The sequence below is a fragment of the Lactuca virosa genome, chromosome 2, assembly GCF_052849685.1.
Source record: "Lactuca virosa cultivar CGN04683 chromosome 2, Lactuca_virosa_CGN04683_v6, whole genome shotgun sequence".
Classification (NCBI taxonomy): Eukaryota; Viridiplantae; Streptophyta; class Magnoliopsida; order Asterales; family Asteraceae; genus Lactuca; species Lactuca virosa.
The window spans coordinates 198,360,941-198,384,848 of record NC_136427.1 but is presented as its reverse complement, the minus strand read 5'-3'; the positions used below and the strand labels follow the sequence as shown (position 1 = coordinate 198,384,848).

The following is a 23,908-nucleotide window of genomic DNA, read 5'->3' as shown; positions in this document are numbered from 1 at the left end:
ACAACCAACAATTGAGGGTACCTATACCCAGAAACCAAAATGTACAATGTACAGATTTGACAATAGGTTGACGAATCCATTGAACTCCAACTGATACAGTTCTAAACTTTCGAAGAACCTCTGCTATTGACAATGAATGAAGAGACCAACGATTGAGAGTGCATTGACATCTAATATATTAATCCAATACACTACTGGACAAATCCCGTGAGGGACTAAACTTACCAAACTCTGAAACTTATTAACCTATTAGCAACTGCACATCCTAGACTATAGATATCAATCTAGAAAATAAGCTGACAAATCCCTTAACAATCGATACTCAACCTAAGCGACCCAAACGCCTCTTGCTCTATTCCTCGACATTCCCAAAAGGAACCACTAGCTACAACAAGCTCCTTTTCCAACATCATCTTGTTGCAAAGACGACTCTTGCATTCTTGAACATATACATCTGATGGCAACTTGCTCTGCACCCCCGTATCGACCAAATCCTGAACCAAAGTTTCGCGTACCTGAATCGCAAATCCCTATGACCCCTTCTTCTGAAACCATAAATCGAACAGATCATTGATCCTCTAGGCAAAATATCCAGCTCTCCCCCACTTAGGGTTCGAACCACTACCAACTGACATTGCAAATAGACCACAACTCGAACCGGCTCACCCATATTCATAGCATCCCTGACCTTTGGGATGTATAACACAATGCAAGATGATCTTCCAGATAAAGACCAAGAAAACTCAAAGAGATTTTGGATCTCAAATGGAGACCTCGGAATCTCCCCAATCATGACTGCATCTAGCATCAAGAATCCCATTAAGATGCACAAGATATAATTATGACAGTCCATTCATAACACCAACTTCCTATCTGGAAACAAATGAACTACCACACTCCTTTCCTGCAAATCCCAAATCATCAATTCATCGTGATAATCATTCATAAATACAAAAGGTATCATTCTCATAGTCAGGATACATCAGAGACAACAAAGTTGTTGCTCCCGACTCACTTCCCTGATCACCTGAACCACCAACTAGCACCCGACCTGCCTATATCACAAGAAAGCAGACCCTTGATCTCATCTTAAGGCATCCATGCCACAAAAGTCCTCTTGTGCATTCCCACATTGCCATACTGCCATCAAAAACTACAACCATCTAGCCCCATGTTGGGTTTACATCTCAACTTTGAAAGTCTCATGCCTGTTCACTCTTTCCCCTGAACACGGAAAACTGGAAAGGACATAACCCCACCATATTTAGCGACATTCCAATCCATTTTCCAATTGCTTAACATTTGGATGCAATCCTTGATCCGATCATAACAACGACTTCCTTCTTGAGTATCGCGACTCTACTGGCACTACCTCGAGTAAGGCCCTCGATACCTCCAAAATCAACTAACTCACCTAGGTATGCACCATTCAAACCCAACCTGACATGGCCACTGAGGCCGAAACAATCACTAGGCCCATCCTCAGCCTAAACGGTCATAACCAAAAGATTGACAGATAGGGAAACACTGCCATAAATCATGGTCATCAAACCATACAATCTACCCTCAACCAGCTCATTAGTATCCTCGTGACTTCCCTTAATTCGAGTATGGATCCTATGTTTTCAGTAGTACGGGCCCAATACTACCTTCCACACCTATCCATACTTTCTCAAGAATCATCCCGAGTCCTCTAAGTCACCTACTCATAATCATACTCCCAATGCCCACTAGATAGAGTAGCTCCCGAACTAAAGCACTTCCTAGGATCTCCTAGGATCCCCATATCACCCTGCCATCAGATACTGAAAAACCCCTAATAATGTCAGCTGACCACTTCATGAGTACAATTACATGCAACAAAACTTAAATAATCTTTCGACTAAACGACCCAACCCTACAACGGTTAGACTCAAACGGGAGCTGCAATATAGGGCCGAATCAATGATTCTAAAATTATTTAACCTTTTGCAGCATGTAACTTAACATATACATTTAATAGTTAACTCACATCAATATGGGTCCTACAAAGCACAAAGCAAGCAACATTCGAGCAGTGAAACCGACTGACACTAAGACACCATAAAAATCAGGCAGATCCTTACACGTAATTCCTAACCAATAGTCCCAAACATGCCAGTATACACATACACCCTATATTTACTCTCTCAAGAATGACTAACAATTCCTTCAAGTTGGCTTGCTACCATCACACCCACCCATGGAACTTCCACCAACCCTGTAGCCGTTCGTGCATGCTAATCATACATAAACCTAGGTGTAACACCAGTCAAAATAGGTCAATAACAATCAGATGTGATTATGCCAATCATGTAATGTGATTTTGTTAAACTAGTAATGTGATAAAATTACTATAAATTCTAATACAAGTATGAACTTTCATACATAATTTATGATACAACTCAAAGTATATGTCCATATGATTCCAAAAATATAGAGAACGTCTAAATCTAACTTCGCGTGAAAAAGTTATGATAAACCCTAACACTATAAATCTCTATAATAAGAGGAATTTAAAATAGACTTAGAATTAGCTATAAGAGTCTAAGAGAGAGTTGTAGTACTCATAAATACCTACGCGTGGATATAAAGAACGTCAAAAATGGAGTTCGTATGCAAAAGTTATGACCTTCCGAAGATACAACTACTGAGAGCGCGACACATGTCAGAAACCCTAATCTGACTGGACTCATGACATGAGATTTATTTCTCACGACTTGAGGAGTCAAAACTCCACATTTCAAGCTAGAAGTCTACGGAACGATAACTCAAAAGCTCAGGACGTCAGCAAGTATTTCTCACGACATGAGGAGTCAAACGGACACTAATCGAGCCTAGAAAACACTTGGGAAGGCTATGGGATGACTCTTGCCATGGCTCACAACGTGAGCATTGATTCTCACAACGTGAGAAAGCCAAAATCAGCCTATAAATAGTGATCAAGGCTCATTTATTCCTTACACCTTCTACTTTCTTTCTCTCTCGTTTTGTGAAGGCCGTTTCCCTTCCCGACCCCGACGATCACGAACCGCTGACCATTTCTAGTTATATTCCATAATATCACACTACTAAGGTGAGTTTCACGGTCCCACTTTTTAATATTTTTGGGGGAAACGCATGCTAAATATTGAATACAAGTTAATTCTATATTTATATGATAGTATGTTCGTTAATAGGGATATAATTATTTTATATCTATATAACTATCATAAACTTGTTAGCATGCTATTGTTATAGTAGTATACTAATGTAGATCTTGAGTTATACTTAGGATTCTATATATATGTTGTGTGCGATATAGTTCTAGAGTTATACTCGGAAGTTCTATATGTTAATTGATAAGTATGTTGTTATTTTTTATTTTATGTCAAGATAAAACCATGTATGTTATACGTTGTTGTTATTGGTTTTATGTTAAGATAAAACCTGGTTTCTTTCCTTAAGTTATAGTTGTTATACTACTTAAATATTATGAAATTAGGAGTAATTTTTAAAAGCATAGTCTAGTAACTTAGGGTTTTAGACACGAAAATGCTTTTGTTGTTAGAACTATAGGAAGTCGACAAAGTCTACATGAGCTACTATATTCATCAACTAAGATTGTGGATCTTAGTGGAAGTCCTCTGACCTGTAAGTATTAATCCCGTGTGAGCGAGGAAGTTGTGTATGGATCTATGTGGGTTAACGCCCCATCCGTGGTTGTTGGCTACAACCCAATCGGTTTTACGGTGGACTATAGATCTATACGGGTTGACGACCCCGCCCGTGGTTGCTAGCTACAACCCAACGGTCTGCGGGTGACGAACTGTCCTTTTATTTGTTTATTTTTTTGGCGTCGATGAAGCGCACGGTATTGTTTATATGTTGTGGAAATCCTCATGGAAATCATGAGTGGGCTGTCCTCATGGAAAGCATGAGTGGGTGTCAGAGGTTTTGTATGTCATAGCAGCGGTTACGGACTCATGGTAGCAAATTGTTAGAAACATTATACTTTGTCGTTATACAAGTATTAATGTTAAGTATAAGTTTCCCAAACACTTATACTCTAAGTACAAGAAACTAGTAGGTATACTACTTGTATATTAAGTAGACAACTATAACTAGCCTACATACTCATATAGAATTGAAATAAGATTTATACATAGCCGTTTTTACGCGTATAGAATTGAAATAAGATTTATACGTAGCAACCTTTGTTTGTATGGAATTACAAACATCTATATGCATAATATATGAAACTTATAGGTATACTACTAAGTAAACCATTATACCTCGGATCTATATATACTATATAGAAACAAGTATGAGTCAGAATAATATTTTCAAACTATGTTCTATACTTTTTGAACTCAGAAAAAGTACTATTTTTACTCAGAGTCAAAACCTGTGAACTCACCAACTATATGTTGACGTATTTTCAAAACGCATGTGTTTTCAGGAACTTGATAAGTTGGAATAATATAACTTTCTATTATCAATAAAGGTGCGTAGTTTACAATAATTCTTTTGTAATGTTCAATATATATTTGATAACTATGATACAAGGAATGACGTTACACCGCCCGATGTTTCCGTCGCTGGCTGGGGGTGTGACACTGGGTTACATAGACAGTCGAATACTTGATTCTACCTTAAGCCCACAACCAAATGAGGAACAAGAAATACGGCTAAATCAAGCATTCTCAGACTATAAAATACTAGTTATGTACAACTATGATGCACACACTAAAAAATTGGCTATCATGCATCATACATCAGGAAATTCTATCATGCAATTCCTGAAGATCCCTAGCCTACAACTAGCATGCAGTTCTATCATAATCATCATAAGAATATAAAAATGTAGGTATTTGGGGGTAAACTTTTTTGCTCCAGTTAATCGTACACATCTCATCCTTTCTTGGTTACTTTTGAAAATAATTTGAAAACAATTAGAAAACTTTTGCATATCCTTAGTTTGGATATGGATTCACATGAATGTTCATCCAATTCTCTCAAACCAGGGCTCTAATATCAACTTGTAACTTCCTAAATATCAAGGTAAATTTTTCATTTTTCAAAACCAAACCACAACCATAAATGTTTACAAAACTTAGTTTCCAAAATTCAAAATCATAAATTAGAGTATCCTAAAATCGAATCTCAGAAAAAATGAAGGATGTGCACGATTAAGACTTTGCCTTGCCTTAATTATCTGAAGTACCTGAAACATAAAAGTTAAGCTGTAAGACAATGCTTAGTGAGTTCTCCCAAAGTACCACACAAAATCAAACAGATTACAGCATGCATACATGAGCCGTCAGCCTGACTGGACCACCTCGTAAGGCCTACAGCCTATCTGGACCGCTCTCCGAGCCTTCGGCCTAACCGGACCGCCTCACAAAGCCTACAACCTATTCAGACCGCTCTTCGGGCCTTCGGATTGACTCGACCACATCGCAAACCTTCAGTCTATCCGGACCGCCCTGAGTATCTTGGCCTTTAGCACAAAGCAGGACTGCCTCAACCCAACAAACCATAACATGTCGACATATACAATAACAATCAATAACCAACAAGTACAAGTAGTCATATTGATCTACCAATGTAACACATACTCAGTGAACATAGGTAATCATACAGATCTACCAGTCTATCATATAACCAACATAACATCAATCCAGTATACCAGGATACATAATCTAGTGGATCGGCATTGGTGCCTTCGACCCACAAGTACATTGAGGAAAACTCACCTCACAGTATGAAAGATAGCAGAACGTTTCTCCAAATGCCAACACTACATGCCACCTATACAACAAATACTGACCTAAACTCAAAGTACAACTCAAAATACCGAAAATGCCCCTAGGTCAAACTTGGTCAAACCCCAGGTCAAAGGTCAAAGTAAAAAAGTCAAAAAGTCAAGGAAAGTCAAGCTGACTGAGTACGCCCCGCATACTCAGTTACTATGTTGGGCATAGTCGTGACCAAAGAAATTATCGGGGCTTCAGCCCAGTACGCGCAACGTACCACTTGGTACGTCCGGCGTACTCCGCTTGGACCAACTCCTCATCATTAATTGCTTATTTCTTAAAGACTTTTTCATCCAAATTCAGATCTAGACACAAAACATCATTCTAAGTCATAAAGTTTTCACGTTTATGACTTTCCATGGCTAGAAAAGGTCCAAAAGCTAAAACCCTAACTTATTACTTCGTTAAGACATCATAACTCTTGCATGGCAGGGATAGAAGGGCCAAGATCACATTTTTATGGTTCTTGGCACCTCAAAACGTTTTAAAGGACAACTATTCTGGTTATAGTAGACCATACTCATGAACACCAAGCTAATGGGATCAAATATGAACACAAACTCAAGGCTAGGAAGATCTAAGAAAATAACTCATCAAGTTTCAGACTTTATACCTTCAAAGGATGCTTGAGGCTGAAAAACGTCTGGATCCAAGATGCCTTAAGCCTCCAAGATAATTCCACTTCCTTCTTCTTCCTTCAAGAACACCAAAAATGCACTCTCAAACTCATAAAGGCGCACACAAAGGATTAGGGTTTGCTAGGGACGAATTAGGAGATGGAGGCTGATGAAGGAAAATGTCTTAAGGAGTTAAGGAGGTTTAAATAGGGTCGAAACCCTAAAGATTAGGGTTTGCTTCTTTGTTACGTATGCCCAGTGTACTCGTGAGTACGCCCAGCGTACTCACTTGAAGGCGTGTTTTCATTAAGTGAGCTATAGGACCGTTTTGCAACAAATTAAATACTTAGGTTAAAAAATGAAATTACCTGAACAAAGGGTGTTACACCTCATCTCTGACTCTCATATGATGATACCCTAACCTCAAATCGATCTTGGAGAACCAAGATGCACCCTGCAACTGATAGAAAATATCATTAATCCATGGAAGTGGGTATCGGTTCTTCACCATCAACTTATTCAACTCCCGATAATCTATACACATACAATGAGACCCATCTTTCTTCTTCACAAACAGGATCGGTGCTCCCCAAGGTGAACTGTTTGGTCTAATAAACTGCTTACCCAACAACTCCTGAAGTTGAGAGGACAACTCCTGAAGTTGAGAGGACAACTCCTGCATTTATTGTGGTGCGAGGCGATACGAAGCCTTAGCGATCGGGGTCGCGTCAGGAACCAAATAAATCCTGAACTCAACCTGTACCGCAGGAGGGACACTGGGTAGATCCTCTGGGAACACATCTAGAAACTCTCTGACTACATGCACATTCAAAACCGAAATTCCTTTCTCCACCCTAGTATCAATCACATAAGCGAGATAACCCGAACATCCATGCTGTAGATATTGTCGAGCCGTGGCAGCTGAGCAAAAATCCAAAACAACCCTGGTACCCTCGCCATAAATAATCAGTTCTCCCCCACTTAGGGTTTGAACTACTACCCACTGTCCCTCACAGTTAATCATGGTACCAAATATGCTCAACCAATCCATCCCTACTATCACACACACATCCCCCATAGGAATGGTAATCAAATCGATTAGGTAGGATACCCCGAATATCTCCAAGTTACAATCCCAAAAAATGCTCATCGCAAAAATCTCGTGTTTGTTGGTGATGGAAACTCGCAACGGACACTCCAACTCTCCAAGAGTCAAATCAAAACTCCATCTGAAAGAATGAGACACAAAAGAACGACTCGCACCCAAGTCAAAAAGAACAAGAGTAGGAAAGGAATTCACTAAGAAGGTACCTATCAGCGATACAAGCATAATCATATAATAAAATAACTTGACAGAATAATAAATGAGAATATACCATTAACGACTTCAGGCGCCACCCCGACCTCTTCCACTGTGAGCTGAAAAGCATGAGCACTGGCCTTCGGGGCCTCAACTCTCCCCTGTTGTCCATCTGTAATACTCTGGGTAGTTGGGACAAGAGCCTACACTAGTATCGCAGCGAGCAAGGGACAGTTGGCCTTCACATGGCTAACCTGATCATAGTGGTAGAAAATCTTGGTGCTCAGTATTGGAGCCTGCTGACGATAATCCCTAGCAATATGGTCCTACATTCCACATTTGTGGCACCTAGAAGACAATCGACAAATGCACTCATGAGTATTCCCGCACTTTCCATAAGTGCGGCCCCTATGTCATCCAGATCGTGAATCAGTGGGATTAATGAAACATCCCAAAAATATAGACCAAAAATTTCGTTTTAAATCAGTAATAAAAACCATCAATATCATCAATCACATAAAAAATCGTAGTCATGTATATTAAATACATCATCATATCTGTCAATGTATCAAAATCACATATCATAAATCAGAGTGAATCCTCCCAGGATAAAAACAATGGTGTGTGCCATGCAGTCATCCCGAGCTCTTCCCCATACTAGCGGAAGTACCCGAAACCGAAACTGAAAACTGTAAGCACGAAACTTAGTGAGTCTCCCCAAATACCACATTCCATACACATAACACATAAACATATCTTGGGCCCCGTCCCTACTTCATCGAGTCAAGTTCGGCATCGTCTTTCCCAGCATCGGGCCCCGCCCAGCATCTAGCCTCGCCCGGCATGGAACACATCTCGAAATATATATGAGCAAAATCAGTAATACACATAAACCTAAGCATATAACATTAACACTTAAAGATTCCTCGGGCCCCGCTCGACATCAGACCGTAATCCGGTAACATACTAACATTCCTCGGGAACGCCCCAGCATCGAACCGAAGTCCGGAAACATACAATACAAACACATGCAAGAATCAAAAAGACATCAAGCATACAAGCATTCCTCGGCATCGGATCGAAATCTAGAAAAGCATATAAACCTACATCGGGCCCCGCCCGGCATCGGACCGTAGTCCGGAACTACTATTCAGATTCGTGGTAAGCCGAGCCAACTCGTCGAGTCCCTTAGCAGACTCGTCGAGTTCTACCTAGCATACAATCGGGAAAAATCGCCTTCAACTCGTCGAGTCCCTTACTGGACTCGCCGAGTTCCCCTGTCTGTTTGGGCTATCTTAATGGATTAAGCCCCTACACTTCAGATCCAAGCTTCATACTTCACTTAAACCCTGAAAATGTCCTTTTAAAGGTAAAGTTTCTGACTTTACCCCTTAATACCACTTCTTAAAGGGTTTAGCTCAAACCCTAATTCCTTGGGACCTAGAACTTGGTCCTTAAGCCCTCCTTACACCAAACTCAATCTCAAAAACCTCAGATCTAAACCCCTAACACCACTTGGACACGTAAATTCCCACCTTTTCCACATGCATGGCCTTTTGGGGCTAAAAAGGCCAATATGACTCTCTAAGGCTTGCATGGGGGCTCCAATGGCATAAAGTTTTCACCTTTATGTCATAACAGCCTCTCTAGGTACTCGATCTAGAAGAATACCCTCTTGGGTCGATCATTTCCCAAAAGCTACCAATCTTGGACCAAAAACCCACATAAAGAGGACATAAAGAGATCTAATGAACTAATAGCCAAGATAGAAACTTGATTACCAGAAAATGTAGCAAATGGAGTGTAGCTTTTGGATCTACACTTTCCCTATTGAGCCCTCTATCTTCTTCCTCTTCCACAAGATTCAAAAGCACACAAAGATCACTCACAATGGCTCACACTCTCAAAGAAAGCTCTAGGGTTTGGTGGATTAGGGTTTCAGATAAGGAGGCTGGAAATGAGGCCAAGGGATGGGGGTTAAAGAGCTTAAATAGGGTGCAAAACCCCAAGATTAGGGTTTCACTCTGGCCGAGCTACTCTTCGAGTCGAGGGCTCTTCACTCGACGAGTAGATAGCTCAAATCCCGCACATAATCAAACCTCTACTCGACGAGTTAAGGCCACTAACTCGTCGAGTTCCTCTTTCAAAATAAATAAATAAATAAATTGAATGCATACCAGGGACCAGGCGTTACAATTAAAGTGCTTTTTTGCAGGCTGTGACTGAACCGAAGCATGCCTCTACTCCTTCGTCTGAGTCTCAATCTCAATCTCCCGCCTCCGCGCAACATCTTGAAGCTTGGAGAGAGTACGATATTGTTGGGTAGACACAAACTACCAATTATCCAATCTTGAGCATGTTCAAGTATCGCAACATCTAGGCGTGCTCTGAAGCAGAATACTCATGGAAAAATGATCCCTCTTGGTAAACATTTTGGTGATCTTCATCACCGACTCCGTCGTATGCCTCAACGTCATATACTCCTAAGCCAACCTCTCACTCTCCACCAGGGGAACATACTCAGTGTGGAACATCTCAGAAAATAGCTACCAAGTAACAATAGCCTTTTACTTAGGAGTATAAGAACCGGTCACCAGTTTCCACTAGTCCTTCACGCCCAGACAAAGAATGTTCAGGGCGCATCTGACCTTCTGTTCCTCCGGACAGGAACAAGTAAAGAAGAATACCTGCCCGTGAGAAATCCATCTCATATCCATAGTTGGGTCCTTGACCCCGTTGAACTCTGGGGGCTTCGTGTTACTGAAGTCCCGGTACTGGAATGACCCTCTCCCCTGAACCCCCGCAGCAGCAGCCTCAGTCACAGTGGCGTATCGCTTGTCAAAAATCTCAATCTTCACGGTCTTGATTTACCCAAAGAACTCTGGGATCGCTTCCCTGATAGTCGCGGTCACCTGAGTGGTGATCATCTTGCGGATGTCATCATCCGTCAAATCTAACCCCTCTGGGCCGCCAACTTCTGATCCAGAACCTCTTGTGTACACCATACTGAAAATGGAACAAAATGCATCCGAAATGCCACAATTCATGTTATTACAATCAATACAGAAAGACAAACCCTTGGGGTTTGTGACATCCTTGCTACGCGTACGGGTCCTATGCTTCCAGTAGTACGGGTTCATACTACCTTCCACACCTACCTGTATTTGTCTCAATGGATTGTCACAGACCAGCCGGATACAAAACCCAACAACTAGGATACACATACATCCTACACTCACTCCCTCGAAAGTGCCTAATCATCCCTAAAGTTGGCCTACCATAACCTATGCTCACTCATGAAACTTCCACCAACCCTGCAACCACTCGTGCATACTAATCATACATAATGATGGATCCCATAGATAGTCAAATATTTGATTCTACCCTAAGCCCACAACCAAACAAGGAATAGGAAATAAGGCTAAATCAAACATTCGCGGGCTATAAAATCTTAGTTATGTAAAACTATGATGCATACACCAAGCAACTACAATCATGATGTCAACTTCATCTAGCATACAAGAAATTCCCCTAGGCTATCAGGCATCATAACTTACACAATTTTGTCATGTAATTCCTAAAGATCCCTAACCTACAACTAGCATGCAATTCTATCATAATCATCATAAACAAATAACAACGTGGGTATCTTGGGGAATACTTTCTTGCTCCGAATGATCGTACACATTGCATCCTTCATTGGTTACTTTTAAAAATAAGTTGAAAATAATTTGAAAACTTTTGCAGATCCTTAGTTTGAGTCTGAATTCACATGAATGCTCATCCAATTCTCTCAAACCAAGGATCAGATACCAACTTGTAACATCCCAAAAATTGAGGCAAAATTTTCATTAATCAAAAGCAATCCAAATCCATAAGTTTCACAAAACATAGTTTCCAAAAGACATAAACATAAATCAGAGTACCCCAAAATCACAGTCTTATAAAATCCAGGATGGTGTGCACGATCAAGCCTTCGCCTTGCCCATGTTCTCTGAAGTACATGAAACCATAAATTCAGACTATAAGCTAAATCTTAGTTAGTCCCCCCAAGGTACCACCACATAAACATATAACAACTTGCATATTGGGTCCACAACCATCGGGCTGGATTACCCCTGAGCCCACAACATGAGTCTGGATTGTCCTCCTGACCCACGGCTCATGTCTGGATTGCTCCCGAGCCTATAACATAAGTCTAGCTTGCCTTACCAACCCTCAGCTTATGTATGGCTTGCTCCCGAGCCTATATCATAATTTTGGCTTGCCTTTCTGGGCCACAGCTTATGCGTCGCTTGCTCCCATGTTTGTTGGCTTCTGCATAGAGAAATATTGCCTCAGCCCAACCGCACTATGTCGACATATCCAATAAATAAAAATATAACAAAAAATAGATAATCATGTAGGTATTAATAGATCACTACATCATAGCAACATCCTAAAGCAAGATTATTAACCTAGTGGACCGACATTGGTGCCTTCGACCCACAAGTACAGTGATGAAACTCACCTCACAGTCTGAAAAATAGTTGAGGAGATCACTGCTCCAAATGTTGCCTCTGCCGATTAAGTATATAATAAATAGGGACCTAATCTCCAACTACTATTCAAATTACCCAAAATGCCCTTAAATCAAACTTGGTCAAACCCATGGTCAAAGGTCAAAGTCAATAAGTCAACGTAGGCTAAGTATGCCATGCGTACTTAATCATTACGTATGACATAGTAAAGTCCTCTCCTGGTAATGAGGTTCTAACTTAGTACGCGCTGTGTACCACTTGGTACGCCCGACGTACTTGACCAATTTTCAACATTCTCCTTAAGTGCTTATTCCATTAAGAACTTATGTCCAGTGCTCGGATCTAGTCCTAAATAAACCCCTTAATCATAAATTTTCCAACTTTATGACTTTACATGACTAGGAGTGCTCAAAATCCAAACCCTAACTTACTACCCACAAACACAAGCTTCATAACTCTTGCATGGATGGGACAAAGGGGGCCAAGATCACATTTTTATCACTACCAACACTTACAAACATCTGAAAGGACAACTCATTTGGTCTAGAGTAGGCCACACTTATATCTACCAAGATTATAGGACTAAAATATGCAGAAACTCAATAATTATCAAGATCTAGTGAAGCATTCATCAAGTTTAGAACTTGATACCTTCTAGAGGTTGCTTGAAGGGTGAAAAACTTAGATCCATAAGGCTTGAAACTTCTCAATGTATTTCTTTCCTCCTTTAAAGATGAACACCAAACACCAAAATGAGCTCAATATTTCATAAATGATGGTTAGGGTTTGCAAGGAGTCGAATGGGAGAATGGAGGCTGAAGGTGGGAGGGTCTCAAGGCATATAATGACATTATATAGGGCTCAAACCCTAAAAATTAGGGTTTTCTCATCAGCCTATTACGCACTGTGTACTCACATTCATCTGCATTCTTTTAAGGAATTACACCATGCGTACGCCCTTAGATAATAATGGAAATACCTGATTGGTTGGGTGTTGCAGCCACACAGAAAAGCACATCATTCACCCGGATTAGCTGGAGGAAGCAGTCCGAATAGGCGATAGCCAATCAGAAGAAGCAAAACTAAAGCTAGTTTCCCTCTTGAAGCATCACTTCAAGGTCTTCATATGGCAACCTAAAAATATGACAGGGGTCGATCGTGAGGTCATTGAGCATAGCTTGAACATTATCTCGGGGAGCACCCCTATCAAGCAAAAAAAGAGGGGGCAAGCGGGTGATAGAAGCAAGGCAATCAATACAGAGGTGGCAAAGCTGGTGGATGCAGGCATCCTCCAGGAAGCAATTTTTCGTACTTGGATAGCGAACCTAGCGATGGTGAAAAAGTACGATGGATCATGTCGGATGTGCATTGACTACTCCGACTCGAACAATGCTTGCCTAAAGGATCATTAGCCCATCCCGAAGATAGATCAAAAGGTCGAGTCCTTGGAAGGATTTCAGTTCAAGTGCTTCCTTGACACCTACAAAGGCTATCATCAAGTCCAGCTGAGAAGAGAAGATGAGGAGAAAATGGCCTCTCATACCGATCGTGGTACCTTCTACTACCGGAAGACGTCATTCAGTCTTAAGAATGCCGGGGCAACATACCAGCGCCTGATGAACCGAGTGTTTCCAAACCAAATTGATAGTAATGTCGAGGTATATGTCGATGATATTATCATCAAAAGCCACGACGAGGCAGCATTGCTCCGTGAAATTGAAGAAACCTTCCAAACTTTGACAAAGGCATAAATGAAGCTAAATCCAGGTAAGTGTACTTTCGGGGTGGAGGAAGGCCAAATCCTATGTTATCAAATAACTAATGAATGAATATCGCCGAACCATGCCAAAATACAGGAATTCCTCGACTCTAAAACCCCTCACAACCTCAAAGGAGTGCAAGAGATCAATGGAAGGTTAATAGCGCTTGGAAGGTTCATCGCCAAGTCGACCGAGAAAGCTCTCCTACTTTTCCAAACTCTTAAAGGATGTATCGATAAGAACCAATTCAAATGGACAACAGAAGCCGACAAAGCCCTACAACATCTAAAAGAAGCTTTGCATCAGCTCCCAGCCATTGCGAGTGCCCTGCCGGGAGAAACTTTGCAGATGTACTTGGCAGTATCCAGTGAAGCCATTTCATCGGTAGTAGAATTTGAGAGGAACAAGAAGAAATTAGCAATACACTTCGTGAGCAAATCGTTACATGGTCCTGAGCTCAATTACCGGATCTTAGAGAAACTGTTCATTGCATTAATTTATGCAGCCATATGATTCAGACGCTACTTTCTAGCTCATAAGATTAAGGTTTTGACCAGTTATCCGATAAAAAAATCCTGTTGAGGCCAGAGAAATTGGGACGCCTAGCAAAATGGGCGATCGAGCTAGGCGAGCATGACATAGATTATCGACCACGCACCAACATCAAAGCTTAGGAATTGGTGGACTTCCTAGTTGAGATCCAAGATACACTCATAGGCACACCGACGGTCTTGCCAGTAAACCCCTTAGAGTCGGAAGCGAGCCGGGATGTCTAATCCTTACGAACCCCAATGGTGACGAAATCACATACACTTTGAAATTCAACTTTCAGGTCTCCAATAACGAGGATGAATATGAGGCACTTGTAGCAGGCCTTCGGCTAGCTCGAGAAGTTGGAGCAAAATGCCTTGCAACACTCAGTGACTCTTTCCTCATCACCAACCAGTTCAAGGGCACGTATGAGGCCAAATAACAAAGAATGCAAAGGTACTTGAATGCGGTGCGAGAATTGGCACAATTATTTAAGAGATTCTTGATCAAGTAGACCCCCCAGGGAAAAAACATGAGGGCCGATGCTCTTAGCAAGCTAGCCTCAACATCGTTCGATCACCTAACCAAGAAGGTCTAGTGGAAATTCTCCCGGAAAGAAGCATTGATAACAAACAGGTCGACATTATAACAACAACTCCAGATTAGACCATACCCTTCATAGATTATCTGCTGCATGGGATCCTCCCAGATGATCCCACAGAGGCAAGAAGGCTCAAGATCAAGGCACCATAATTTTCTGTAATGGACACATAGTTATACAAAAGGGGATACTTGGCACCATGGCTAAAATGCGTAAAAAACTCTGAAGGATAGTCTCTTTCGGAGGAGAGCCACACGGGAGAAGTCGGAGCACACGAAGGTGTGCGGGCACTCACTGGAAAAATACTTTGTCTTGGGTTATATTGGCTAGACATCTACATAGATATGGCCAAGCTCACCAAAAAGTGCCCGGAGTGCCAGGCCTTTGCTCCCTTCCAAAACCAACCCGTCGTGCTACTTACCAGTCTTAGCGGCCCCTGGCCCTTTCTTCAGTGGGGCATAGACATTGTTGGTCCAAATTTGATTACTTCACCAAATGGATAGAGGCCGAGCTCCTGACCACGGTCATAAGGAGACAGATGATAAAATTCATGTGGAAAAGCATCCTCACGCGGTTTGGCAATCCAAGGGTTCTAATCAATGATAATGGTACTCAATTTGAAGGAAGTCCCTTCAAAGAATGGTGTGAAAAAAAAACAGATCCATCGTCGATTTACCTCAGTAGCACATCCCCAAGCCAATGGTCAGACCGAGATGTCAAACAAAATCATTGTCAATGGCCTTAAAAAGTGCCCGATGAGGTCTAAGGGGGTCTGGGTAGAAGAATTACCCACAGTTCTCTGGTCGTATCACATGACATCAAGATCCAACACTGGGGAAACACCATTCAGTTTGATGTATGGAATGGAAGGTGTTCTCCCACTTTATATTTTGGCAGGATCGTTGCGAGTAATGGACTTCGAAGCAAATGCCAACGAAACTAGGCGATGTCAAGACCTAGACGTGCTTGACAAGAAACGTGAAGCCGCCAAGCTTCGCCAAGCTGCCTACAAAGCTCACACTGAAAATTACTACAATAGGCGTGTGTGGGTGAAAAACATCAAAGTAGGAAAATGGGTGTTGAGAAAGAACGAGTTCAACCATGCACAACCTCAGGGAAAATTAAGTGTCACTAGGGAAGGACCGCACAAGATTATAGAAACACATCGAAATAGAGCTTATGTTCTAGAAGGACAAGATGGGAGGCCCATCCCCCAAAATTGGAACACGCACAACTTGCGCCACTTTTACTCCTAGAGCAAATAGAAAAGGCAAAATAAGGCATGCTAAGGGAAAGGGAAATGTGACTTAATTCCAATAAGGATAATCACACCGCATCAAATAGCTCTAGTTTTAGGCCCACTTTCGTGCTCATTAGACAATGTTGATATCTCCAAAGTGTTATCAATAGAATGATAAAAAATGACTATTTCCAAAAACAATTATGATGTTTACTTATATTTAATCTTGACATCATTTCAACAAGTGGTTGTGCGCATTTACCAAGTGATAACAAGGACTGATGATCCACGTTACTTGAGCGAAATCGATGCATGGAGGCAACCATAGGCTTCAAAGGCTCATAACCTTTTTCCTAAACGTGTCAATCTAATTCAAAGGATTATCACCTTTACCTATGACATGAACAAAGGCTTCAAAGGCTCATAACCTTTCCTTTGATATAGAAAATACCTAAGTCTTAAACGCCTCGAGGTGACGATCTCAGCTTAACTTAGACGACCAGAGCTAGAGTGTAAATCTCTTTAGACAAAGACTTAGAATAAAGTCTTGAAAGGGTACTTGAAAAACCTTGTTCAAGAAGGAATACCCTAAAAAATGAACCAGTCAAGGTTCACGTAAAAAAACTAGCCAAGGCCTCGACCTAATCATATCAGCCCATGACTCAAAAGAAGAACGAGACCCAAGTTTACTAGAGCAAACTCCCGGGCAAAGTCAAAATAATGTGGCTAAGAATAAACAAATCTAATCAACCAAAAGAGAGTATTCTTTGGGTCCTAAAAAATTCACAAACGAATGGGAATTACACTCAAAAAATTTCTAAGGAAATGATGACTTGCCAAGAATTGTTTAAATTTGTTTCTTAAACATCAAACAACTAAGAGGAAGGAAATGATGAGTTGCCAAGAGGAGTGGAGGAGGTCCCAAATTTAGAGGAGCTACCTTCAGGTTGGTTCTCTTCAGTGTCAGGATCGTTGTATAATTGGCGAAAGCCTTCCATATCAAGCTCACCAAGATAAAGGTAGGAGGCAAAGTCTTTCTCCACGAAGGTTTCACAAAGACATACATTGCCTAGGTATGCTCCACGATAGCACTTGGCTCTCCAGGGGAAAACTTCCCGGAGGCAACTTGCTCCGAGACCACCTGTTTGCCACCCTCCACATCGGCGGCCATGCACGCCGCCTTCATCCATCGGACCCCCAACGAGAACTCAACGCTCTCAATTACCCAGTCCACCACGCGAACGGCGCCTTTCTGGAGTAGCCAAGCCATATCCTCTTCCAAGACCTTCCGCTTCGACTCCTTTGCAACTAGTTGATCGCCTTGTTGCTTCACTTTCCCCTCCAACACTTCTTTCTCTACTATAACGCCCAGTTCCGAATCATTCCCTTTTCGGTGCGGGTGATGTAAATTAAGTGATCCGAGTGTTCGGTGGTGTTTCGGAGCCCAAGGGCATAATTTTAATTTGCTAACTCGGTCCTTTATGAATATTGGGTATGATTCAGGGAGTTCTAAGGCAATGATGGGTTGCTAGAAGAGTAGGGCTTCCCTTAAGCTTTCCATGGATATAAGGTTCGTCGGAAACGGACTTAGAATGAAGTAGTTATGGCCTTCGGAAGAAATTAGGGTTTTTGGGAAAAACCCTAGTACGCGGGGCGTAGATGGGGAGTACGCAGGGCGTAATCGTGCAAGGGAAATTGTGCGAGGCATACTATTTCCTACGCTAAGCATAGTCAGCAGACTTGGTCGCGAAGGTTCGGCCTCATACGCTGGGCGTACGAGGAGTACGTTGGGCGTACGAGGAGAACGATGGGCGTACGAAGGGTGTCTAAACCCTAAATTTTAATCATGTGTACCCTATTTAAACTTCCTTATACCTTAGGGTTGGCATCCTTATCAGCCTCTAAAGCCCCAAAAACCCTAAAAACGAGTCTTAGCCTCCATTGTTGGGTGTTTGAGCCTTGGGTGAGGATTTGGTGTTCATTTTGTGGATCTAGAAGATGAAGGAGGAACTTGAACACTTATTGTTTGAAGGAAAACTTTGAGATCCAACAATTTCATCTACTTTTGGTAGCTTGGGAGGTATAAAGTCCAACCTTGCCTTTTCATTTCATAGATCTTCTTCTTGGTTCATTTTTGGTCATTTTGATCCTTTTGGTTGATGGTTGGGAGTTTAAGTAGTTTGTGAAGCTTGTAATTGTAGATCTGGTTGTATCATGGGTTCCTTGGGCATAAAGACTTTATGGTGGTTTTGGTTCTATGCATGTACTAAGTCAAGTATTAAGCTCTCTTGAGCTCTAGAGTCCCATTTAGCCATGCATGCACATAAAGTTGGCAACTTTATGTGATTAACCACTTTGGGGAAGTCAGATATGAGTTTGGATCCAAGTCTTAATGGATTAAGTGCTTATTTGGAAGTTGGATTTGGGCTGGTGAGTATGATGGGCGTACAAGTATGTACATTGCACGTACAAGCATCCCATGATGTACACTAAGCGAACAGGCTGAATACGCCCCGCATACTTAGCAGGATTGTGCCTTTTCGTTTTGGGCTTCGGTTTTGGGCTTGGTCATGTTGGGCCATGTTGGGCCACCTGGATTTTATGGTTGGGCTGTTGTGACTTGATGGACTTTCTTGGGTAAAGGCCCACGAAAGGAGTTGGGCCCAATTTGGAAAATTGGGCCATATTTGGGCCTTAGATGTTTATTTTTGGATTTTAGGCCTTTTGTCATCCAGTTTGGGCCTTGGCTTTGGGCCAAGCTTGAGGAAGGGTAAAAAAGTCTTTTACCATATTTTGGACTCATATTGTGAGTTAGGGGCTAGATGTTGAAGGGTTGTCATTTTGGTATCTGATAGCACGTGGATTTTAGCGGATATGCAGTTAGAGAATATTCGTGGGATCAGCTGTTGATGGGGTGTTGTCTTGTTATTGGCGGTTCGGGACTCTGTCAGCCAGCAGCCAGAGATGGTATGTATGATTCAACAGTGAGAGGTGAGTTTTCCTCACTGTATTTACGGGTCGAAGGCACCAAGGCCGACCCATTGCTTGGATAACCTGATATTGTTGATATGCTGAGTATGGAATAGATATGCATGCTAGTCTTGATATGCTAGTCTGGTAGATCAGTAGGACTACCTGTGATTCTGTCTACACGATTATATGTATATGTTTGTTATCTGTCGGCATATTGTGTTAGGTTGAGGTTGTACTGCTTCGTGTTGTAGCCAAAAAACCCTGGAGCATTCCCGATATGAGCTGAGGGTCGGGTAGGGCATGCTAGACTCATACTGAGGGCTCAGTAGCATTAAAGATATAAACTAAGGACCCGGTGGTAATCCGGACTCGTACTGAGGGATTGAGGGTGTTGGAGCAATCCATATCTGAGCTGAGGGTCGGGTAGAGCATGCCAGACTCATACTGAAGGCTCAGTAGCATTCCAGATACGAGATGAGGACCGGTTGGTATGTCAGACTCGTACTGAGGACTGAACATTCGTATTCCATTCCGACGGCTGATTGGGTTGGGAGCAAGCCAGACATAAGCTGTGGGCCCCAAGGGCAAGCCAGACTTATGTTGTGGACTCAAGAGCAAGCCAAATATGAGCTGTGGGCCTAATAGGCAAGCTAGACTCATATTGTGGGCTCATGGGTAATCTAGTCTTTTAGCTGTGGACCCAATACATGCTGTTGTTGTTTATGTGCTATTTGTTTGGGTGTTGGTACTTTGGGGGAACTCACTAAGCTTTGTGCTTACAGTTTTGTTTATGGTTTCGGGTTCTTCAGATGACTTGTGGCAAGGCAAAGGCGTGACCGTACACATCCTTGGGTTTACAACGGATTAGATCTTGGGAGATTCTGATTTTAAATCATGTTTTGGAGACAATGTTTTTGTAAACACTTTTGTTAATAAATGGCTTGTTTTGAAAAGTTTAAAATTTGCTGAAATTTTTAGGATGTTACATCCACCTCCAAGCTCTCCACCTTCTGAGACAGGTGCTCTACCTCTACATCCAAACCTATCATATGCTCCTCCGCAGATTCCTTCTCCCCAGTCATCAAGTTGCAACGCTCCTCAAACTTACGCTTATTGGCCTTAAGGCCCAACACCCTCTCCCTTAGATCTCCATACTCAGACTTGACAGCAACAAATTCTGCCAAATCCGGGTTAACGTGACGCAGGCGATCGGCGGTAACCACCAAGTAAGGGGCGACCTGGGCCACTGCGTATTGCAAGATGTTATCCATATCAGAGTTAGATAGGAGCTCTAGTGTTTCTGTAGTGGCCAGAGGGACCGCGTGACAGCTCCACTCATACGCAACCCAATGTTGTGTAAGTAGAGAGTCACGAGTAAGAGTCCACTCAGGGAGAAAGACGCCGGGAGCCACCAAAGTTGAAGGGGAAGCACCTGCAGCAACACTGTCTCTCATGGCAGGTGAAGTAGAGCCAGGGGTGGTTTGGAAGTCAACTTTTGGTTTCCTCCCAGACTCTCCACCACCGAGGTCGGTGTCATGCTTCAGTTCTTCTTTTGGTTCATGAGGTAAATCTATTGCCTCGATGTCCATTTCTCCGACAGGTATGAACCATCATCATCGAGGATGGTAATCAAAACATTGAAATCCCCCAACAAGAAGTCCATGTTACGTCTCTTGCGGAGACTTTTTCCGATAGTACTAGTGCCAACGTCTCCAGCAAATGGGGAGTCTATCCAAGCTATTCGTCGCTTGGTAGTTTCCCGACCGCCACCACATGCTGCCTCTTTCGTTGGTTCATATTCCAAATTCGGAGGCGGAGTATCATCGCGAGAGACACCCTCAACGAGGGCATCCACCAAAGTTGGATCAACTTGAGGACCATCTCCCTCGTCCCTGACAAAAGGGGGAGCACCAACCGCCAGGGCTCGATCAGAGCTAAAGGAGGCGGAAGGGTCTCCACCAGAGGTACCTCATAGTATTGTAGATTGCCCTTATACATTCCCCACATAATTTTTTCAAAGGACAAGATCCTCTCGTAACCTATAAAGACAAGCAGCACGAATAACTGGGGCATCATCCCTAGAGCCCTCCAGGCGGCATTCATCCCTGACGTGGCTAAGATGTGATCCTCCCAGTCTTCCCCATTGAATCAAATACCTCTCAGCGCCTGCGCCATGGTTAGGCTCACACCCCATAGTTGAGGCGACCGGTCGGAGAAGACGGTCACGGGGAGGGGGGTAGCCGTAACCAACCAGGTTGTGATTTACCCAAAGCCACTTGTCTTTCCAGTTTTTCTTGGGCACTTTCTGGATAAAGATGAATGCATGGATGCCTTGCCTTTAAGAAAAGGTATGGACGCCAGGTTGGGTGGAAGAGTTGAAATAGGCTTTGAAGGCCTAGAACTAAGGTAGCACTCCAAGGTTGACAGGTCATCCGTGGAGAAGCCGTATTGGCTCATGATTTCATAAAAAAAAAATCAGTTGTCGGCAACGTTAGATCTGCCTCAAAGATAAGAATGGGGACTATGACCTTGCCCTACAGTAGACGAGAAATGATCGCCCCTTTCCTGGGAAATTACACCCCATGTTCGGGCATGAAACCGAACCGGGTCTGAAGAGCCTCAAACTCATATTGGGTTCGCTCGATTTCGGATAGTTGTTTCGCTATTTTTCTTTAGAGTAAGTATGGGAAAGAAGAGAGGGTAAGCAAAGAGAAGACATAAACGGTTGAAGAATGGGAAGTGTAAGAAGGAAAACCGTCCTTGATAAGGGAAGATTTAAATGCAAAGTGGGAATATCGAAAAGTTACCATGATGAAACCGCCTGCGCTGATGGCTCCGTCACATCAGCGGACGTCAAGTCCATCTTCACCGAACACGTGTGTAGATCAAGGTTACAACAACTCAACTACGCTAGGCCAACGCTGACGTAGGGGTGAGCATTTGGACCGGACCGGACCGGACCCACTCTTGGACTGGACTAGTTATGGAGAATTTTGTGGACCGTGGACCGGATCAGATGAGTCGTGTTCATGTCCGTGTCCGAGTCCGGGTCCAGGTCCGGGTTTTCCAGTTCTTGGACCCGTTTGGACCGGTACAACTTTAATTTCATAGAGTACAAGTCGTTAGAATAAGGTTTTGGGTTTGATAGAACTCATTAAAACAAATATGTTGTTGAGTTTGATACGATACAACTTGTAAAAATGATTCTGTTTCTGTTTCATGCATAACTAATCTACCTTGATGTATAATATTATAACTTGCAAAATTAATTTTCCAAATAAAAGCAACTAACATATAAATCAAGTTTACCAACAAAAGTTAACAATCATAAGACAAACATACAAAAGTATTACCGTAACACCAAAAATCATAGTTAAAACTTTAAAATCAATCAAACTAACAAACTTCATAAACTAATAATCTAATCTTCCATTGGCCTCTTCCCCATATCATTGTCATCCATATCTAACATGTTTAAAGCTTGTGCAATCTCTACATAAACACAAATGAAAATGTTGTTAGTATTTAATAAAAAGTAATAATTGTATAAAAAAAGAACAAAGATTGTAATTTTTTTACCCAAAGCTATATCATCATCGTTCAAGATGTCATCAACATTGTATCGGATTTGTAGACTTTCTCACCCAATCTTGGGTGCATAACAAAGCTTCAACTATCAAAGTCGATAAACTAGTCTGATACTCACTTACAACTCTACCACATGTGTGCTAAACGCGGACTCGGACGCCACACTTGAGATTTGTATCGCCAATATGTCTAACAAGAAAGGATTAAATTGTAACAACATTATTTTATAAAGAAACTATGAAAGACTAAAAAAAAGTAATCACCTTTCGCCATCCGAGCAACTGTCGGGAACCTAATCGCGTTTACTCTGCACCACCCGAGAATTGAAAAATCTTTTTTATAATTAACTATATTCTCTTTCAAATAAGTTCGTAACTCGTTATCTGTTGGATCCGAGTTGCTACCTCCCGTACAAAGAAAATCACCGAAAAAATCGTTATCATCATTAACATCAATGACTATTTGACTCGCTTCTTGTTGAGATGATCCACCGTTGTCAAATCGTTTCAAGTAGGTCATAAATAAATTCTCCATCCTATTCTCAACCTCTCGGACCATTTGATGTGCTTGTATGTCTATGTCTGCGGGGGTCAATGGTGTTTCCATCACTTCCATGTACCCGATCATTTTTTTAAAAGCATGTAACAAAAAAGATGATTTGGTGGTAGGATCAAGTAAAACCGCAAAGTACATAAAATCATTCATCTTGTTGTATGCACCCCAATACTTGTCGTATTTCGTTTTCATGTCTTTTACCATTTCGAGAAACATTGGTTTGGTTGACCACTTTCTTAAATGCATGTCCACATCTAAGACTTCCCGGATAAAAAGATGTACCAAAGTTTTTATGTAGCCGAAACAAGCTCTGTTTTTGTCTTGAATTTTTCAAATAACTTCACCATTTCGGTTACAACTTCAAAGTCAAAATTTTACGGTACTCTACTGAGATCCCTTTCATATGA

The 23,908-nt window shown here is 42.0% G+C and overlaps 2 protein-coding genes across 2 annotated transcripts; one reads left to right on the top strand and one right to left on the bottom strand.

The window, feature by feature from the left end:
• Positions 1 to 15,750: 15,750 nt before the first annotated feature.
• Positions 15,751 to 16,401, top strand: LOC145158125 (uncharacterized). Its single transcript, XM_079077061.1, has one exon. It carries the CDS (start codon positions 15,751 to 15,753, stop codon positions 16,399 to 16,401), a length of 651 nt encoding a protein of 216 aa, XP_078933187.1.
• Positions 16,402 to 22,779: 6,378 nt separating this feature from the next.
• On the bottom strand, positions 22,780 to 23,705 carry LOC145158124 (zinc finger BED domain-containing protein RICESLEEPER 2-like). The gene is made up of 2 exons (XM_079077060.1): positions 23,210 to 23,705; positions 22,780 to 22,850 (listed from the first exon to the last, which is right to left on the bottom strand). Exons 1-2 carry the CDS (start codon positions 23,703 to 23,705, stop codon positions 22,780 to 22,782), a joined length of 567 nt encoding a protein of 188 aa, XP_078933186.1.
• Between the last annotated feature and the right edge of the window lie 203 nt (positions 23,706 to 23,908).